This window comes from Sturnira hondurensis, unplaced genomic scaffold (genome assembly GCF_014824575.4).
Source record: "Sturnira hondurensis isolate 20B ecotype Veracruz unplaced genomic scaffold, ASM1482457v3 Scaffold0002039, whole genome shotgun sequence".
NCBI lineage: Eukaryota > Metazoa > Chordata > Mammalia > Chiroptera > Phyllostomidae > Sturnira > Sturnira hondurensis.
The window spans coordinates 2,298,718-2,317,200 of record NW_028074670.1 but is presented as its reverse complement, the minus strand read 5'-3'; the positions used below and the strand labels follow the sequence as shown (position 1 = coordinate 2,317,200).

Sequence of the window (18,483 nt, the reverse complement as noted above, 5' to 3'; positions counted from 1 at the left end):
GGGGGAGGGCGAGAATAGTGGGGGAAATATAGAATCCAAAGAACTTGAGACACGTAGTTATAAACTAAGGGGGGCAGAATGGTGGGGGAGGGAGGGTGCGGGTGGAGGGGAATGAAGGGGGGAATAGAACAACTGTAATGGTATAATCAATAAAATATATTAAAAAAAATAAATTCTAGAGGACTACAGTGTTACATTAAAATATATATAAACAAAAATGAGAAAAATTAATTATTGCTAGGTAGATGGGCAATGACAACTTTAGAAACTGAAAAAAGATCTCATAAAGAAAGAGACATTTTTTTACTACAGGACATGAAAAATTTCTATGCATAAGAAAAAATTCACTGAAGTTTAAAAGTCAACCAAGAAGTGACAAAATATTTGGAGCAAATATATCATACCATTAATATATTTATTACACAAAGAATTGTTACAAATTGAAAAGAAAGTAAAGTCCAATGGGTAATGGGTAAGGGCCACACAAAAAAATTTCCTCCAAGTAAACGTAACAGTTAAAAGATATGGAAAAATATTAAACTTCATTTGTAGTGCAAGTGGAAATTAAAACTACTTGCTATTTTTAATAGCAAAAACTCATTACAGGTGCAGATTAAAGACTGATAATATTTAACGCTGGTGAGAGCGCAGGGACTTGGACTGGTGGTGCGCACTAATAAAATCTTTGTGGAGAGGATTTCAGAATGTGTATCAGGGACCATAGAATTGTAACTTAATTTTTTAAGGCAATCTTATGATTTACATGTAATAAAATGTATAGTTCTTTTTTCCTTTTTTTCCCATTTTTTATTGTTGTTCAATGACAGTTGTTCCCGTTTTCCGCCCATTATTCTCCCCTGCCCTACCCACCCCCATCTCCTGTATTCAATCCTCTCCCTGCTTGTCTTTGTCACTTTGTGAAATGTACAGTTCTTTTTTTTAAAAAAGATTTTACTTATTTATTTTTAGACAGAGGGGAAGGAAAGGAGAAAGAGAGGAAGAGAAACACCAATGTGTGGTTGCCTCTCATGTGCCTCCTACTGGGGACCTGGCCTGCAACCCAGGAATGTGTCCTGACTGGGAATTGAACCCACGACCCTTTGGTTCACAGGCCAGAGCTCAAGCCACTGAGCCACACCAGCCAGGGCTGAAATGTATAGGTTCTTAAGTGTGCAGTGTGATGAGTTTTATTTTAGTTTGATGAGTATTTATAGATGCATACAACCATGCAATTCACACCCCAATGAAGGGCCAGAACCTCAGAAAACCCCTTTGTGCGCTTGCCCGGTTCTTCCCACATTTGCCTCTCATCTCTTACCACTTTTCTGCTGTTTTTTCACCACAGGTGGACTTTGTTCTGGAACTTTGTATATATGGGATTTTACAGAATTTAGTCCTTTCTGTCTGACTTCCTTTTGCTCAGAGTTTGGGATTCATCTATTTTGTTACATGTATCAGTAGTCACTCCTTTTTATTGCCAGGTGGTATTTACTGCATGCCTTAATTTGTTCACGTACCTGTTGATGGGCATATGGGTTGATTCTAATTTTTGACTTTTATGAAAAAGTTTTTTTAACATTCTCTTTTTTTGATTTTTTTATGATGGTAAAATATGTGTAATATAAAATTTGCTATTTTAAGCATTTAAATGTACAAATTTGCATTTGTTATGCAAATTTTGTACTTGGCATTTGTTACATTTAAGATGTTGTGCAAACATCATCACTATCTATTTCCACAAAACCTTTCACCATCCCAAACAGAAACTCTTTCATTTCTCCTCCCCGCAGCCCCTGGTAACCTCTAATCTACTTTCTGTCCCTATCAATTTGTCTGTTCTGGATATTCCTTGTAAGTGGTATCATATACTATTTATTTCACTTAGCATAATGCTTTCAAGGTTCATCCACATCACACATGTATCAGAACTTTGCTTCTTCCTGTGCGTTGATAACTTTGCATTGTGTGTGTACCACATTTTGTTGGCCCATTCACCTGTTGATGGACACTTGGGTTTATACTTTTTTTTTAAATTTTTTAAAAAATATATTTTATTGATTATACCATTACAGTTGTTCTATTCCCTCCCTTCATTCCCCTCCACCCGCACCCTCCCTCCCCCACCATTCTCCCCCCCCTTAGTTTATAACCACGTGTCTCAAGTTCTTTGGATTCTATATTTCCCCCACTATTCTCGCCCTCCCCCCTATCTATTTTCTACCTACCATCTATGCTATTTTCTGTGCCTTCTCCTCCCTTCTCCCCCTCCCACCCCCCTATTTCTAACCCTCCATGTGTTCTTCATTTCTATGGTTCCACTCCTGATCTAGCTGTCCTCTTGGTTTGCTTTTGTTTTAGGTGTGGTTGTTAATAACTGTGTGTTTGCTGTCCTTTCACTGTTCATATTTTTCATCTTCTTTTTCTTATATAAGTCCCTTTAGCATTTCATATAATAAGGGCTTGGTGATGATGAACTCCTTGAACTTGACCTTATCTGAGAAGCACTTTATCTGTCCTTCCATTCTAAATGAAAGTTTTGCTGGATAAAGCAATCTTGGCTGTAGGTCTTTGGATTTCATGACTTGGAATACTTCTTTCCAGCCCCTTCTTGCCTGTAAGGTCTCTTTTGAGAAATCCGCTGACAGTCTGATGGGTACTCCTTTGTAGGTGACTGTCCCCTTATCCCTTGATGCTTCTAGGATTCTCTCCTTCATTTTGGTCTTGGCTAATGTAATTATGATGTGCCTTGGTGTGTTCCTTCTTGGGTCCAACTTCTTTGGCACTCTCTGAGCTTCCTGGATTTCCTGGAAGTCTATTTCCTTTGCCAGACTGGGGAAGTTCTCCTTTATTATTTGTTCAAATATGTTTTCCACTCGTGGCTGTTTCTTTCCCCCTTCTGGTACCCCTATAATTCGGATGTTGGAACGTTTAAAGATGTCCTGGAGGTTCCTAAGCCTCTCCTCATTTTTTTGAATTCTCATTTCTTCATTCCTTTCTGGTGGGATGTTTTGTTCTTCCTTCTGGTCCATTCCATTGATTTGAGTCCCCGTTTCCTTTCCATCACTATTGGTTTCCTGTGCATCTCCCTTCATTTCAATTAGTTTAGCCTTCATATATTCCTCTAATTTGTGACTTTGTTCCTCTAATTTGTGACTATAATCTACCAGTTCTGTGAGCATCCTGATAAATAGTGTCCTGAATTGTGCTTCTGAGAGGCTGGCAATTTCTTGGTCGCTTAGAGTTATTGGCTCTTGGACTTTGAGTTCTTCTTGTGCCATCTTTCGGGTTGTTCGTGCCTGTTCCACAGCAGGATCAGAGCCCTAAAGTGTTCACTAGAGCAGGGCAACTAAGTCGCTGGGTTGTGACGTTGTAGGTGGGGGCGGGGTCAAAGAGGGACAGTGGCTCTCACTGGTATTGCAGGGCAACTAAGTCGCTGGGTTGTGACGCTGTACGTGGGGGTGAGGTCAAAGAGCGACTATGGCGTCCTGTCCGCCTCCTTCCGCCAAGGCCCTCACCAGTGCCGCAGTTGCTGCCGTCACCGGGCCCAGGCGTTTCGTCCCACTGCACGTGAGTGTGCCACCGCCGTCAGCCCTCGCCCCCTGGGGCCTGTGTGGTCTGTCTCACTGTGCGCGAATATGCGCCCGCGGTCTGTTCCGCACCCCAACTGGTTCCCGTCTGCCTGCGCGCCTGGGTCGGGGGCCCTGTCCTGCCCGACCCTGCTCGCTGCTGGCTCCGCCCCTCTTACCGTCCCCGTTGAACGGTTAGATTTAGTCGGACTTCCGTATAATTCAATTTTCTGTCCTTTGGTTGTGTTTTTGTTTCTCCAAATATTTGTTGTATTCAAACTTGGTTGTGGGAGAAGGCACAGTGTTTCCACCTATGCCTCCATCTTGGCGGAACCAGCTGGGTTTATACTTTTGGTTACTGTGAATTATGCTGTGGTGAACTCCAATGTACAAATATGTATTTGAATCTCTATTTGTAATTTTTCTGAGTGTATTTCTAGGAGCGTAATTGCCGGGCCATATGTCTGCGAACATCGTCGTATAGTCTTTGTATGTACATATTTTCCCATGTAGTGTGGGTGAAAATGTGGAGGCAGAATTGCTTGGCCACAGGGCAACGTAGGCTTCGGTCTGTGAAGAACCCAAGGTTCGAAGCGATTTCTCCGTTTTGTGCTCACACCAACAACACTTAAAACACTGCTCGCTCCGCAACCTCATCAACGTTTCATGGCATTTGTCTTTTTCCCCTCCACGTAGCAAGTGTTCCATATGATTTTTAACATCTCATGATCGCCGTGCACAATAGGTGTTATTATTTATTTTTAAATTGAGATTCGATTGACCTAACATCATGTCAGTTTCAGGTGTACAACAGAGCAATTTGATACTTGTGCATATTGTGAAATGTTAACTAGAGTAAGACTAGTTAACATCTATCAACATGCATAGTTATGCACTTTTTCCTATGATTTACTCTCCTGGCAATTTTCAAATATACAATACAGTATTAATAACTATAATGACCATGCTGTACATTACGTCCCTAGGATTTATTTATTAATAACTGGAAGTTTTATATCTTCTGGCCACTTCCATGTACCCCCCACCCCCATAACTACTAACCTGTTTTTGTTTCCATGAGCTTTATTTTTTAGAGTTTGCATGTGAGACTTTGTCTTTTTAAAAAATCTGTCTTTCTTTCTTCATGGAAAGAGAGGCATGAAGAGAGGAAGAGAAACATCTATGTGTGGTTGCCTTTCATGTACACCCAACCGAGGACCTGGCCCACAACCCAGGCATGTGCCCTGACTGGGGATTGAACCCATGACCCTTTGGTTCACAGGCCGGTGCTCAGTCCACTGAGCCACACTAGCCAGGACTTGTCTTTTTAATTACAGTCATTTTGATGCCATTATCTCATAGTTTTAATATACAATTACCCCATGACTTAGTGTTTTTCAAGTGTTTATTGATTATTCTTATCTTCCTTTTTGAAGTATCTGTTCAGATGCTGTGCTCATTTAAAAATTGTATTGCTGTTATTATTATTGAAGCAATAGTTGCTACAATAAAGAGCTCACAAATAGACCTACACTTATACAGTCAGTTGATTTCTGACCAAGGCGCCAAAGCAATTCAATGGGAAAAGGAAAATATTTTCACAAGTTGACCTGAAACAATGGAACTTCAGCCCTGTTCACTTGAGATGAATCATAGACCTAAATGTAAAAATTAAAACTATAAAACCCTGAGAAGAAAACAAGAGGATATCTTCATGACCTTGCGGAAAGCAGATTCCTTGAAGAAGACACAAAAAACAGCAACTTTCACACAGGGGTTCCTGGGGTCCTGGGCTTGACTTGCAATGTCCAGTCTATGGTGCCCATGACTGGGAAGACAGCAGGTCCTGCCCTGGTGCTCTTTGAAGGGGACCCCCGAGGCCTGGGTGGAGCTTTGTGACTAACAACAGGGACTGTATCCTGTACCCCTCAACACCCCGGGCAAGGACTTTTAATGAAATATCTAGTCTTACCAAATACCCCACAACAGAGAAAGACATGAGTCACCTTCCGGGGCCTTTTCCACTTATGAATGTGGTTTTTTCACGTTACACCAAGGTCGCCGCAAAAGTTCAGAACAGAGGAGGCCTGTTGACAGGAGGCAGGCATTACAGAGGCACATAGGGTAGCAGCTCCAAGCTGGACACCTAGAGATAGGAACAGTGTGAGGATGGGGAAACACTTGGAGTCTGGAGTCTGATGGGCCTGAGTTCAAATCCTCAGACCTTTCCTTTTCGAGCTGTGTGTCCTTAGGCAGTTCATTAGACCTCTCTGAGTTCGACATCAACTGACGGTGTGGTCCAAGGGCTGTTTTAGGTGGGGAGGTGCTGGCAACAGAGAGCCCTGCCCTCAAGCAATGCCTGCGACTCAGCTTTCCACAAACAAGCTCCTTTTCCTAACTTCCCTGCTTCACTATGAGGGCCTCAGCCTCCCAGACCCCAAATATTGTCAAACTGCTCGCTTCTCTCTTCTATGTCCTGCAACCAATTAGCTACCAAGTGCTAGCAATTCTTCCTTAAAAATGCCTTTTAGCAAGAAGTTCTGCTGTAGCCAGTACTGCCATTGACCTGACTCCTGTTCCTTGTCATTCTTCCTGGCAGAATTCCAATTTTATTCAATGTGGCACAAAAGTCCAGTGAAAGGTTTCCTTTGCTGTAGCCCTTTGCAGCTGGGAAGCTGCTGAGGTGGACCAGTGATAGGTAAGCGGAAGTTCCCAGGCAAGATGAATTTTTCTTATATTGATACCACCCCCTCCTACTTCACTCTATTTTTTTACTTGGGCCGAGGCCCTGAAGTGTGGAGGACCTGACAGGTCAACAGGCTTCTTGAGATCACGAGGCGTGCGGTCTGAAGAAGGAGTTCCTGTCACTGGCCTGGACTATTGCATGAGCCTCAGAGGGCTCCCAGCCCTTCTCTGCAAGTGGAAGCCTGGAAGGGACAGCTTGAGTCCCAGAGTCACAGGACTGCAGTCATTGTTTGTCCCTAAAGTACAACATTAGGCTACCTGGGAGAATGATGGAGAAAATCTCGATTTATGGATGTGAAAAGATGTTCCTGATATTTTGTTAAACTTAAAAAGCTGTTTAAAAGTAATTTTTTATCATATGCAGTTATACACAAACATGTGCTTATTTATAAATATATGTATTTAAAAGTATAAATGGATATTCCTGTAAACATTTAACAGGCTTATTTATATCTATCTGGTGAGCATCTAAGTCATTTCATTAATTTTTTTCTTATCTGGTTAAATGTTTTTTCAATAAAGAATAAAAATAAGAGATGAAAAGTGCTTAAAATGCTTTAATTCAATGCCCCTTAGTTTGGTATTCGGTGGCTTCTACAATGGGCAGGAATGAAGGTGGCATGTTTGTGCCTGTATGGATTTGTAGTGTTTGAGAGTGTGACTGTAAGTATGTGCGTATATGTAAGTGTGTCGATGTTTGGGAGTGTGTGTGTGTCTGAGTGAGTGTGTGTGAATTTGTGAGTGCTTTGAAGAATGCGCGACTCAGAGTTCATGTGACTATGTATAAGCAAGTGATGTGAGTGAGCATGACTGTGTATGGTGAGTGTGCAAGCGCGTCTGCCTCCCTGGGGTTGGGGCAAACAGCCAGAAAGGATTCGGGGGGGCCCCCGCCATTCTTGGTTCCATCCTGGGGCACAGCAAGCCTCCTTCTCCAGCTCGTGTCTTTGCCCTCATCTGAGTTGGAACGGAGGTGAGAATGAGGACCCCCAGTCTGACTCTGGGGAGGGGCCTGTCTACTTTTCATTCCTATGGCAGCTGCTGCTCTGGCTCCAGTGGCTGCTAGGCCAGTAACCCTCCTGGTCACCCGAGCCTAAGAAGGTGGCCAGATCAGCTATTGTCACTCAGTCTTTAAAGGAACTCCTTTACCAAAATGTTTTGTGGCTAATGATGTTTGGGAAAGGCTGAGAATTCGGCGTTGAGGATGTGCAACACACACTGGCAAGTTAAAGGTGCTGAGAAGTCCTGTGGAAGTCAACCTGGCGAACCTTGCTAAACCAGCATTTCCACCTGAGGACAGGTGGAGCACCTCACAGCACCTTTTCACCTCCCTCAGAACCAGCGTTCACAGAAGCTGCCGTGGGGCATCGTGGGCCATGAAGACAGCCTGCATCTGCCTAGCACGTGGCAGGCTGCCAAGCTTCCTCACACACACAAAGACGCCACTGTGGAACCCTGTAGGCAGGCAACGCTGAGCTGAGGTAAGGGGCTGGAGACCCAAGAGATGGAGCTTCTCACTTAAGGTGCCCCAGCTTTAAGAAGGCCTGCCTGCCTTGGGACTCCATCCTCCTTCCTGCTCACAGAAGCTAGTGTAGAGCAGGGCCCCGAATGGGCTCAGGAAAGATGAAATCTTTTAGACAAGAAGGTGGTGTTGAAGCTAAGGACTCAGCCACAAGGGGACTCCTGGCAAGGTGGATGGGGTTGAATATTAGTAATGACCCTGAAGGGGCCTGGGATGGGAGATGCTGAAGGGAGGGTTCAACTGACCTTGGCTGGGTGCATTTGCCATCTCAGCAGCCAGAACTGAAGGACCCCAAAGGAGGCAAAGCTGAGTTCTAGTCCCCCGCCCACTCAGCTCAGAAAGCTGTACTCTGTGTGTGTGTGTGTGTAGGGAAGGGGGAACAATAGGGAGCATAGAACCTCTGAGGTACCACTTTTCCCCCGTGCCCCCACATGGTGGCGGTGTTTGTGGTACACCCTGTGACATGGGGAGGCAGCCTACAAGAGAAGAAGGATGTGGTAGTGTCACATGGCTGGCTTCTCAGCCCCCTGTAAACAGGGTGTGGGGGACACATTGGCAGCTGCCCCACCATGGCCTCCTGGACTCTCCTGCTCCTCGCCTTGGCGCTCCTGGGCTCCCCAGGTAAGGACAGTCTCCTCAGTGAAGACCCCGACAACTTCCCCCGTCCCTCAGCAGCTTTCTCATCACGGAGGCCTTTCCCGCTGCCCCGTGCAGCTGCAGCCTGTCAGTGACCTGGCCGAGGGGGAGGGACAGGCAGTGGGAGGGCGTGAGCCCTGGCTGGGGCTCTGGCCCCAGCTCTGCTGGTCACTGGCGTAGCCAGTGGCTCCCCTTTCCCTCCTTGGGCTCTGCCTCTTCATCCGTGTCACAGAGGTCATTGGCCCTCGTCAGAGGGTCTGGTGTTGCTTCTGCCCCACACTGGCTAAGGCTGTGACAAAGCTTCGCTGTGCATTCCCTGCTCCACACAAGCGCCCCCTCCCAGGCCCTGGAATCATGGTGGGCTCCAAGGGCTCAGCTGAGGGAAAGGACACTGCAGGAAGGGAGAGTGGGTGGGGACATTTTCTGGAAGGAAAGCAAAATAAACACAATCTCTTGAAAGGAGATGAGGAGTTTCCTTTTAGTCAACCCCCAAATCTGTGTGTGTGTGAGACCAAGGGGTGCGGGAGGTGTGTGAGTAGAGGAGAGGGGAAGGGTCTTCTGGCTTTTTAGAAGGAACTTGAGGGCATGTCTTTTTTGTTTGTTTTGTTGTTTTTGCTGAGAGTGGGTCATCGCAGCCCCAAGGCAGCGTGAGAGAGGGCCTCCTAGACTCCTCACAAAGCCCCGCTCCTGTCCTGGGCCCTGGGCACCTCCTGGGCTCCCCACCAGCCAGGAGAACAGACCTTCCCCTCTCATTCCACCTGTGGAGGAATCCTGATGCTGTTTCTTCCCCAGATCTGGCCTCTTCTAGTCTGACACCCGAGTGCTCTGTCCCAGCAGTGGCCAACTCAGGTGATGGAGAGCTGCTCGGCCAGGGCCCAGCCCAGGAGGACCCCCAGGTACTCGGGTTCCTGCTCATCTCCCACAGACTATCCTTTCTCTCTTCCCTGGACAGTGGCAGGGCAAGGGCTGGAGGTCTCTAATGACCAGGCGAGGGGCCGGAGGGGCTGTGAGCTGAAGACTCGGCTTCTGCTCAGACACCCATGCCTGGTGCTACATTAGTCTAGCTGGGCCCTCCCTGAGAGGGTCCTCTGGGGTCTGGCAGGAGAACAGGAGTCGGTGCTGGCCTGGGAGAGGTGCTGTGGGTGTCCAGCCAGTTCCAGGGTCTCTCTAAGATGAGCAGGAGGGTGGGCAGGGGCCAGCCAGCTTGGTTCAGGCCCTTAAGGACAGAAAGATCATACATGATTCTGCTGGCCTTGGAATGCCTGAGAGACCACGTCTCCTGACAGGGTACTCTGCCGACTGCAAGAAAGGAGCAGGGCCTCATTACTTGTTGTCTCTGCCAGAAGATCATCAAGAATCTGCAGAAAATTGTGGGAGACCAGCCTAATGAGGTGAGGCGTGTGGAGCCTTTGGCCTGCTGGCCAGTGAAGTGGGAAGCCTGGGTGCCCAGCAGGCCTCCCCAGAGGTGGACACTGGATGAGAAGGGTGCTGTGTGAGGGCCAATCCCCACTGGTCCAGAACTTCTCAGCAGAGGATCTGTGGGCCCCCTTATGTAGCCCAGAATGGATTTCAGGGGAACCTGGGAAATCCCATGGTGCTCTGGGAGTGTGCTCATGGGAGGAAGAGTTTGCATGGTTTCCATGCAATTCTCAGGGCAGAGTTTTGAGAGGCTGGTCTGGGGGGCCTGAATCAGTACTGCAACTGGCTGAATGGCCTGACAAGTCATTAATGTCTTCTGAGCCTCAGTTTTCTCAGCCGTGGAATGGGATGGATGGTAATTCCTACCTGTCAAGCTGCCTAAGCCTTTTAAAGGAGTAAAGGGTGGGATGTGCTCCACTCTACTTCGGGCACTGAATAAAATGCTTCACAAGTGAATGTGTCCTCACCAAGAACTATTGTTTCACTTTCCCTGCCTCTCTTTTACGTCCCTACCTGCTTAGCATCTTGGCACAGCAAGGCCCGCCTGAAGACCTGGGTCCTCATGTTTATCTTGTTCCACTGGGATGGCAGTAGAAAATAGTTTAACATCAAATGTGCCAAGGCTCCCAGCTCTGATGCCCTCCTAACCTTCTCCACACACCTCCTGTAGGTCCAAAACCAGCCAGGTCCTATACCCAGGGAGGTGCACATGCAGAGCCTATAAGGTAGATCTGGCAGCCGTGGGCAACATTCTCCACACAGAGGACACGGGCAGTTTATACAGGGAGCTGAGACTCTGGCGGGGCCAAACATCCTTCTCTCAACAGCTCCTATTGGCAAGGCTCTGGCCAGGGCCTTGGAGACTGGGAGCGGGGCTGTGCCCTGTCTCTCTATCCTTCTTTCCCAGGGCCACCTGGCACCAGTATCCTGCCCATAGCACCCCCACCTTGGGAGCTGCTGGGGCCAGCAGGGGGGCGGAGCTGGCTAGGGCTCTCTGGATTCCTGTGTCCTGCCATGATGCTGTCACTGCAGGACACCATTGCCCAGGCTGTGTCCCGGGTGTGCAGCAAGATGAAGCTCCTGAGAGGCCTCTGCAAGAAGACCATGAGAAAATTTTTTGGACGCATTTCCCGGGATATCATTGCTGGCAAAACTCCCCATGCAGTTTGTGTGGACATCACTATCTGCAAATCTCGAGCAGGTGAGTATGGAGGTGACAGCAGGGACTCATTCCTGGAAGGCCCCAGTTAGCCTCCCCATATATGTGTGACAGGGTTTAAAAACACAGAAATACACAGAAAACTTCATAAGCAGCTCAGATGTGTCCCTCCGTGCTTCCTTGTTATGACACATTACTTGCCTCCCTTCCAATATGGGAAAATACGGAGAAGTTGGGCGGGTAGGCTTTAGCTAGAAATGTTTGAGGAGCGCTAATTAAGAACTTTGAGAAATATTCATAAGATTTTTTTTTTTTTTATCACAAGCCATCCTGGAGTAAAATCACATCTCCACCTCTCCTCAGATGTGTGACCCTGGGCAAGTAAATTAACCTCTCTGAGCCCATCTGTGGCAAGAGGATAGTAATTCCTGTTTCTGAGGTTGGAATGAGGGTGAATTAGGTCATCATGTATAAAGAGCTTGGCACCAAGGAAATGCTCTTGGACTGAGATATTCAAGAGCCTTCAGAGCCCTGATCAAACTCCCATCCCCAGCCTAGCGCAGAGGGCGCTGACCTGCATCCATCCCCATGACCCTGAGGGCCTGAAAGCTGGGCTTAAGAATCCTGGGCAGGGAGGGCTCTGCCAGCCTCTTTTCCCAGAGCTTCCCAGGCTCTGTATAGATAGAATAGGCCACGGCTGCTGGGGAGGGGGTCCGGAGGGGCCTCATGATGGGCTCTGGCAGCTTTTCCAGCCCTCACTGATGCTTCAGGACTTGATACTGGCAGACCCCTTAGTGTGAGGTCCCCATCATTTCCTTTCATTATAGCCTGTGGCTTTTACCTTCAAAGTCCAACTACCCGCACAGGCTCCTGACTGTCTTCTGAGATGTGACTCTGGTGTGTTCAGCAGGGAACAGGGAACATGCCAGAGTCCCTGTGTTCCCCAGAGACCCCGCACACCCTGCAGCTGGCTCTTCTCTCCATTCTAGGGCTTCTGTGAGCCTCTGGGGCCTCTGGTGCACCCTGGGGAGAAAGCAACAAGAACTCCAGCACTGGCTGCTGCTCCTTCCTTCCTAAATCCACAGCCGGTCTCCAGGTTCTCTCACCTCCCTCCTCCATTGCCTTCCCCCTCTTGGAAAATAAACTGTTGTGCAAGGTTTTAGTGCTGTTTCTTTTCCTTTGGTGGATTTGAGGGGAGGGGCTCAGGGGCGTGATTGGGTGATGCATGCATTTGTTCAGTAAAGTTGTTTTATGGCCCCCACTCTGTTTTACATGCCAGGGATTTAGTTAGTGGTGAACAAGGCCACCTTAGCAGCTCTTACACGTATAGTCACGAAATACTGGTTGAGCACACGCTAGAACCACACGTCACTATAGAGGACGGGGTCCACAGCACGTATACCCCCAGGAGATTTCTGAATGACTGGAGAGAGCAGCAGGGTCACAGGAAGAGTTCTGTTCATCACAAGAACAGAAACCCATCATCGTTTTGCTTCTCTCAGCAGCCAGCCTTCTTTAGCTGTTTGGGTGAGTGTATTATTTAGGATTGTGTTTCAAGCAACAGAAGTCTTAGTTCACTCTGGCTTAAATAAAAAAGGTAACTTATTGATTCAAATAATTAACTAGTCCATAGATGGCTTTAGGCACAGAATGATCCAGAAATCTGTGGCGTCACCAGACCTCCAGTCATGTTTCTCTTCTCTGCCATTCTCTCATTTCTTCTCACCTCCACGTAGTACGGTTGACCTTCCTGTTTGCTAGTGGAAATGGCTGCATCAGGTCAAGAATTTACATCTAGACAGTATGTTGTCTGTAGCTTCTTTTCCTGGAGCTACCTTGGAGGAGAAAAAGAAGCTTCTTTCTCAGAAGCCCCATCAGGCTTCCCCTCAGGCCTCGTCCACCTGAGTGGTTAGAGGCCCACCTGAATAGTCACCGTACCCAGGGGTGTGGGAGGTGCTAAGGAGCATGAGACGAGTCTAGGCACGTTCCTGGGGTGGAGGTGGGCCATTGCCTAGTCAGGTAGTTGAGAATGGATGTGAAAATCTGGGAGAGTCTGTTACTGGAGGAGGGGGAAACAGGTCCTGGCCACCACAAAGAGCCATGGTGTGTCAGTCAGGTTTCAATAAAATAAAATAAAAGAATTCAAAGGGACTCCCATTGGTGAAATCTGGGACAATTTGAGCATCAAAATAGTTCATGACAATAACTCATAACCCATTGGGTGAATTAGAATCCATATAAATATAAACATTAAATTAATAAATAAATAAGGGATAAAGGAAAATGTTACAAGAGAATGCCAACTAATAAATGCAGACATAGTTGCAAAGTATATCTCCCCAATATGCTTACTAATTACTTGATATTAATGAATACATTTCTTTATTAGTTAATCTGAGAGTGGAGAAACCTGGCAGACAGGTGATGAAAGTTAACACCTTGACTAATGGACAAATCCACATCACAAGCTTCACGATATAACGCACCGACAGGAGCACAACAACACTGCCAGCTGCTCCTGCTGGAAGAGCATCCATCACAGGCAAACGTCAGGCAACCCCAGACTGACGTTCTGCACATGCCGGGCTCACGGAAGGCAGGGAGAGATGGAAGAGCTGCTCCGGATCAAAGGAAGCTAAAGAGATACATCGATCTAATTGCAACACGCGACCCTGGTTCGGATGCGGGTTACGCGCTGTTGAGTCGGCTCTGACTCCGGGAGACCCCATGGATCGGTGATGCCCACGGTGTGGCGTCCTCAACTGCCCTGCTCAGCTCCTGCAGACTCACGTCGGTGGCTCCGTCCTTCCTGAGTAACTTGGCATGCTTTCCGACCCAGGGGTTTCTCAGCACTTTCTCTATTTCTTTTTGAACTGTCTCATCATATGGTTTCCAAGGTAAAATGAAAAAACAAAAAGAGAGAAAAAAGTCCACACTACATGTGACGGTGCCCATGGCACATCACCAAACACCTACCTCATGCAGGAGCCCCTGTGGCTTTGGGATCCAGACCTATAAAGGACTTTGTTCCAGGCGAGCTATGAAATGTGACTGGGGTCTGTGATGATGAACCTGTGCCACTATTAACTTTCTGATTTTGATGGTTGTACTGGGTTATGTATGAGAACGTCCTTCTTGTAAGGAAACACACACTAAAGTATTAAGAGGGTGATAGGGGTATCGTGCCTGCAATTTACTGTCAAATGATTTAAGAAAATGGTAATATGTATACACAGCAAGACTTTGAGAAGGGACCTGCCACATACGTGTGGTAAAATTTAACAGTGGGGAGTCTGATTAAAGTAAACAGGGGCTCTTTGTATTAGTCTTGTAACTTTTTTCTAAATTTGAAATTACTTTAACATAAAATTAAATGATATTAATTTGACCTTAATAAATAAATGGATAGATGGTGGTGATATTGACTGAAGTAGGGAAGACTTTTCGATGGGTGGATTTGGAGGGAATAATGAGAAGTTCTACTCTGGCTGTGTGAAGCTTCTCTCTCAGTGGTCCAGGTAGAAATGTCCAATAGGCCACATGGATGGGGAGGGGCCACTGGTCCAAGATCCATATTTGAAGTCCAGGAATTGAACGAGATGGCCAACAACAATGATTTTCAACCTTTTTCCTTTCAGGGCACACATAAACTAATTACTAAAATTCCATGGTGCACCAAAAATATATTTTTGCGGATCTAACAAAAAATGCATAACTTTTATTCATTTGCATTAGATGCCTATTGTTGTGTTGATTATTATTTTTTATTTAACAATTTAAGGGAAAAGAGGTCAGTGCCCCTGACTAAATAGTCTGGTATATCAGTTTTAAAATTTTTTTGTGGCACACTAGTGAAAAAACTGCTGGCCTTGAGTCAGTGTGGAAGGGTCTGAGGATAGACCAGCTAGTCAGCGAGTGGAGATCTGGGTGGTGGTGGTGGACTCAATTTTGATAGATATGTATTTTTTGCAATTTTATTGTTCATAGTTTTGATGTTCTTTTTCTTAAAGATGTCCCTTTAACATTTCATATAATGATGGTTTGTTGATGATGAGCTCCTTCAGCTTATTCTTGTCTGCGAAGCTCTTTAAACTGCCTTTCAATTCTAAATAATATCTTTGCTGGGTAGAGCAATCTTGGCTGTATGTTCCTGCTTTTCATGACTTTGAATGTTTCTTGCCAATTCCTTCTAGCTTACAAAGTTTCTTTTGAGAATCAGCTGACAGTCTTATTGGGACTCCCCTGTAGGTAACTAACTTCTTTGTTCTTGCTGCTTTTAAGATTCTCACTTTATCTTTAACCCTTGGCATTTTAATTACAATGTTCCTTGAAGTGGGCCTCTTTGCGTACATCTTGTTTGGGACTCTGTTCTTCCTGGACTTGTGTGTCTATTTCCTTCACCAAATTAGGAAAGTTTTGTTTCACTATTTTTTAAGATAAATTTCTCATTTCTTGCTCTTTCTCTTCTTCTGCCACCCCTATGATGTGAATGTTGGACCTCTTCAAGTTGTCCCAGAGGCTGCTTATACTCTCCTCATATTTTTGGATTGTTTTTTCTTCTTATTGTTCCATGTGGTTGTTTTTTGCTTCCTTAAGTTCCAAATTGCTGATTTGATTCTTGGCTTCATCCACTCTACTGTTTTTGTTCTTCATGTCAATTGTTCTTCATGTAAATTGTAAATTTACATGAAGAACCTGTAAATTGTTCTTCATGTCAATTAGTATATCCTTTGTTTCTGACTGGATCTTTTTATGCTGTTGAAGTCCTCACTAAGTTCCTTGAGCATCCTTATAACCAGTGTTTTGAACTCTGCATCTATTAGATTGCTTATTTCCATTTTGTTTAGTTCTTTTCTGGGAGTTTTGATCTGTTTTTTCATTTGGGCCATGTTTCTTTGTCTCCTCATTTTGGCATTCTCCCTGTGTCTGTTTCTATGTACTAGGTAGAGCTGCTTTGACTCTGTGCCTTGGTAGTTTGGCCTAAGGTAGTAGGTGTCCTGTAGGGTCCAGTGGCATAGCCTTCCCTATCGCCCAGCTGGGTACTTGAGGTGCACCCATCATGTAGACTGAGTTCACCCTCTTCATGTAATTGAGCCTTGGTTGCTGTTGGCAGATCAATGGGAGGAATTTACTCAGGCCAGCCATCTTCAAAGACTGGCTGTGACCACTTACCAACAACCTCTGTCTTTCTTGGGAGATCAGCTGTACAGGGGCAAGGTGGTGGTGCTTTGATGTGATCTGTAGGTGACCACTGGTGCACTTGCCCTGCAATTTCCTGGGTGGTGCAGGCCAAGGTCAGCCCCCACCTGTTTTTTCCTCAGACCACTTTTCCTGAGCTATAAAACAGTCGTTGAGAGGGCTGCTGGGCTTGGAGATTCCCAGGCAAAGCCAAGTTGTGAATCTAGGCTGGCAGCTGCTAATGCCATGCCTGGGCCTCTGTTTGATAAGATTTAGAAAGTTGTGAAGCCTGAGCCAAGACCAGCCATTCATATGGAAAAGCAGCTTGGGTGAGCTGTGAATTCGGTGGGGTGGAGTCTCTGGGGATCTCCCAGGTCATGCAGTGTTAGCCAGATTGATGGAGTTTCAGATACGGCACCAGCTTGCTAGGTCTGTAGGGGGAGGGTTTAGACAAGGGACAAGGGTCTCTGCTCACCTTCATACCAGACACTTCAGTTCCTCCCTGTATGTCACTGGTACCTTTTAAGCTGCTACTCCAGTGCTGGAGCTCAGAGGAAGTGAGTCTGAGAAGGTGAGTCCATGTGTGGGTTCTTTAAGAGGAACTACTTAGGGCTTTAGCAGTTTCTTCCACCGACTCAGTCCCTGCTGGTTTTTGCATCCAGAAGTTGTGGGCTCTTAATCTTCTTGGCACTGGAACCTTGGGCTGGGCCTTCTTGTTCGCAAGATATCCCTCTAGAATTTTTATCCACCACGCTTGGGTGAGAGACCAGCTTGTTCTGTGTCTGCACCTCTCCTACCAGTCTGGGTGGTGTGATTTCTTTAATTCTGTAGTATTAAGACTCCATTCATCTTGACTTCTGATGGTTCTGAGTGATGGTTGTTCTATATTTTAGCTGTAATTTTGACGTGATTGTGCAAACAGGTGAGTCCTGTCTGCCTATGCTACCACCTTGACTCGGTACATGTCTTTTTAATACTGTGTGTGTAAAATATGAAGTATGCATGAACACCTGTTGAATTTAATGGTTATCTCAAGGAAAAGCACTTATGCAATTGAGTCATAAACCAAACTACCTATTTTATCAGGAAACACTGTTTTAAAAGTTGTGGTAAAAAAACACATAAAATTTATCATTGCTATCACTTTATTTTTATTTTTTTTTCTATCATTGCTATCACTTTAAAATGTACAGTTCAGCAATATCCAGTATTGCTTTGAATCAGATGTCCAGAACTTTTTCATGTTGCAAAACTGAAACTCCCTGCTCATTAAACAGCTCTTCTTTCCCCCTCTGCCAGCCTTGCTATGACCGTTCTCTTTCTGTCCCTATGAATTTGCTCACTTCAGACACCTTATACAAGTAGAATTACATGGTGGTTATCTTTTTGTGACTGACTTATTTCATTTGGCATAATGTCTTCAAAGTTTATCCATATTATGACATGTGACAGGATTTATTTTCTTTTTAAGGCTGAAAAATATGCCATTATATATTATATGATTTGTTTATCCATTCATCTGTCCATGTACATTTTGGTTACTTCCACCTCTTGGCTTATTATGAATAGTGCTACTATGGACATGAGTGTGGAAATATCTCTCTGAGATTCTGCTTTCAATTCTTTTGGACATATGCCCACATATGGGATTGCTAGATCATATGGTAGTTTTATTTTTAATGTTTTGAGGAACCACCATACCATTTTCCACAGTGGTTTCACTATTTTACAACAACAATGCATAATTTCTCCATGTCCTCACCAACACTTGTTATTTTCTGTTTTATTTTAACATCCATCTTAATGGGTGTGGGGTGATATTTTGTAAATTTGACTTGCATTTTCCTAATGATTAGCGATGTTGAATATCTTTTCATATGCTTGCTATGAAAAGATATTTGTATCTTTTTCTCTGAAGAAATTTGTATTAAGTCCTTTGCTGATTTTATAATTATTTGATTTTTTGTTGTTGAGTTGTAGCAGCTCTTTACATATTCTGGATATTAACCCATTTTCAGATATAAGGTTTGCAAATATTTCAGAGTTTGTTTTTTCACTTTGTTTCTGTATAATTTGATGCATACATATTAGAAACTATTTCATGTGAAAAGAAAGCAGCAGAGAAGAGCTAGAGCAAAAAAGACACGAGACATATAGAGAACAAAAAGTAATGTGGCAAATATAAATCAAACTGTATCTATAATAATGTTACGTGTGTGTATGTTAAACAACTCAACCAGATGCAAAGATGATCAGGCTGT

The 18,483-nt window shown here is 45.2% G+C and overlaps 1 protein-coding gene across 2 annotated transcripts; it reads left to right on the top strand.

Moving 5' to 3' along the window:
* The first annotated feature begins 8,354 nt into the window (after positions 1-8,354).
* Positions 8,355-12,206, top strand: GNLY (granulysin). 2 transcript variants are annotated; one of them, XM_037039218.1, is made up of 6 exons: positions 8,355-8,451; positions 9,259-9,362; positions 9,753-9,857; positions 10,918-11,086; positions 11,369-11,421; positions 12,034-12,206. In XM_037039218.1, exons 1-5 carry the CDS (start codon positions 8,400-8,402, stop codon positions 11,413-11,415), a joined length of 477 nt encoding a protein of 158 aa, XP_036895113.1. In that variant the 5' UTR covers positions 8,355-8,399; the 3' UTR covers positions 11,416-11,421; positions 12,034-12,206. The 2 variants fall into 2 exon arrangements, with proteins under 2 accessions (XP_036895113.1, XP_036895122.1); XM_037039227.1 differs by having other exon boundaries at positions 11,369-11,425.
* The last annotated feature ends 6,277 nt before the right edge of the window (positions 12,207-18,483 follow it).

Excerpts from the sequence above, each read along its gene's own strand:
- GNLY (XM_037039218.1), top strand. The coding sequence starts at position 8,400 with ATGGCCTCCTGGACTCTCCTGCTCCTCGCCTTGGCGCTCCTGGGCTCC. Across the intron at positions 9,363-9,752 it reads CAGCCCAGGAGGACCCCCAG|GGTACTCTGCCGACTGCAAG; the intron begins GTACTCGGGTTC and ends GTCTCCTGACAG. Across the intron at positions 9,858-10,917 it reads TGGGAGACCAGCCTAATGAG|GACACCATTGCCCAGGCTGT; the intron begins GTGAGGCGTGTG and ends CTGTCACTGCAG.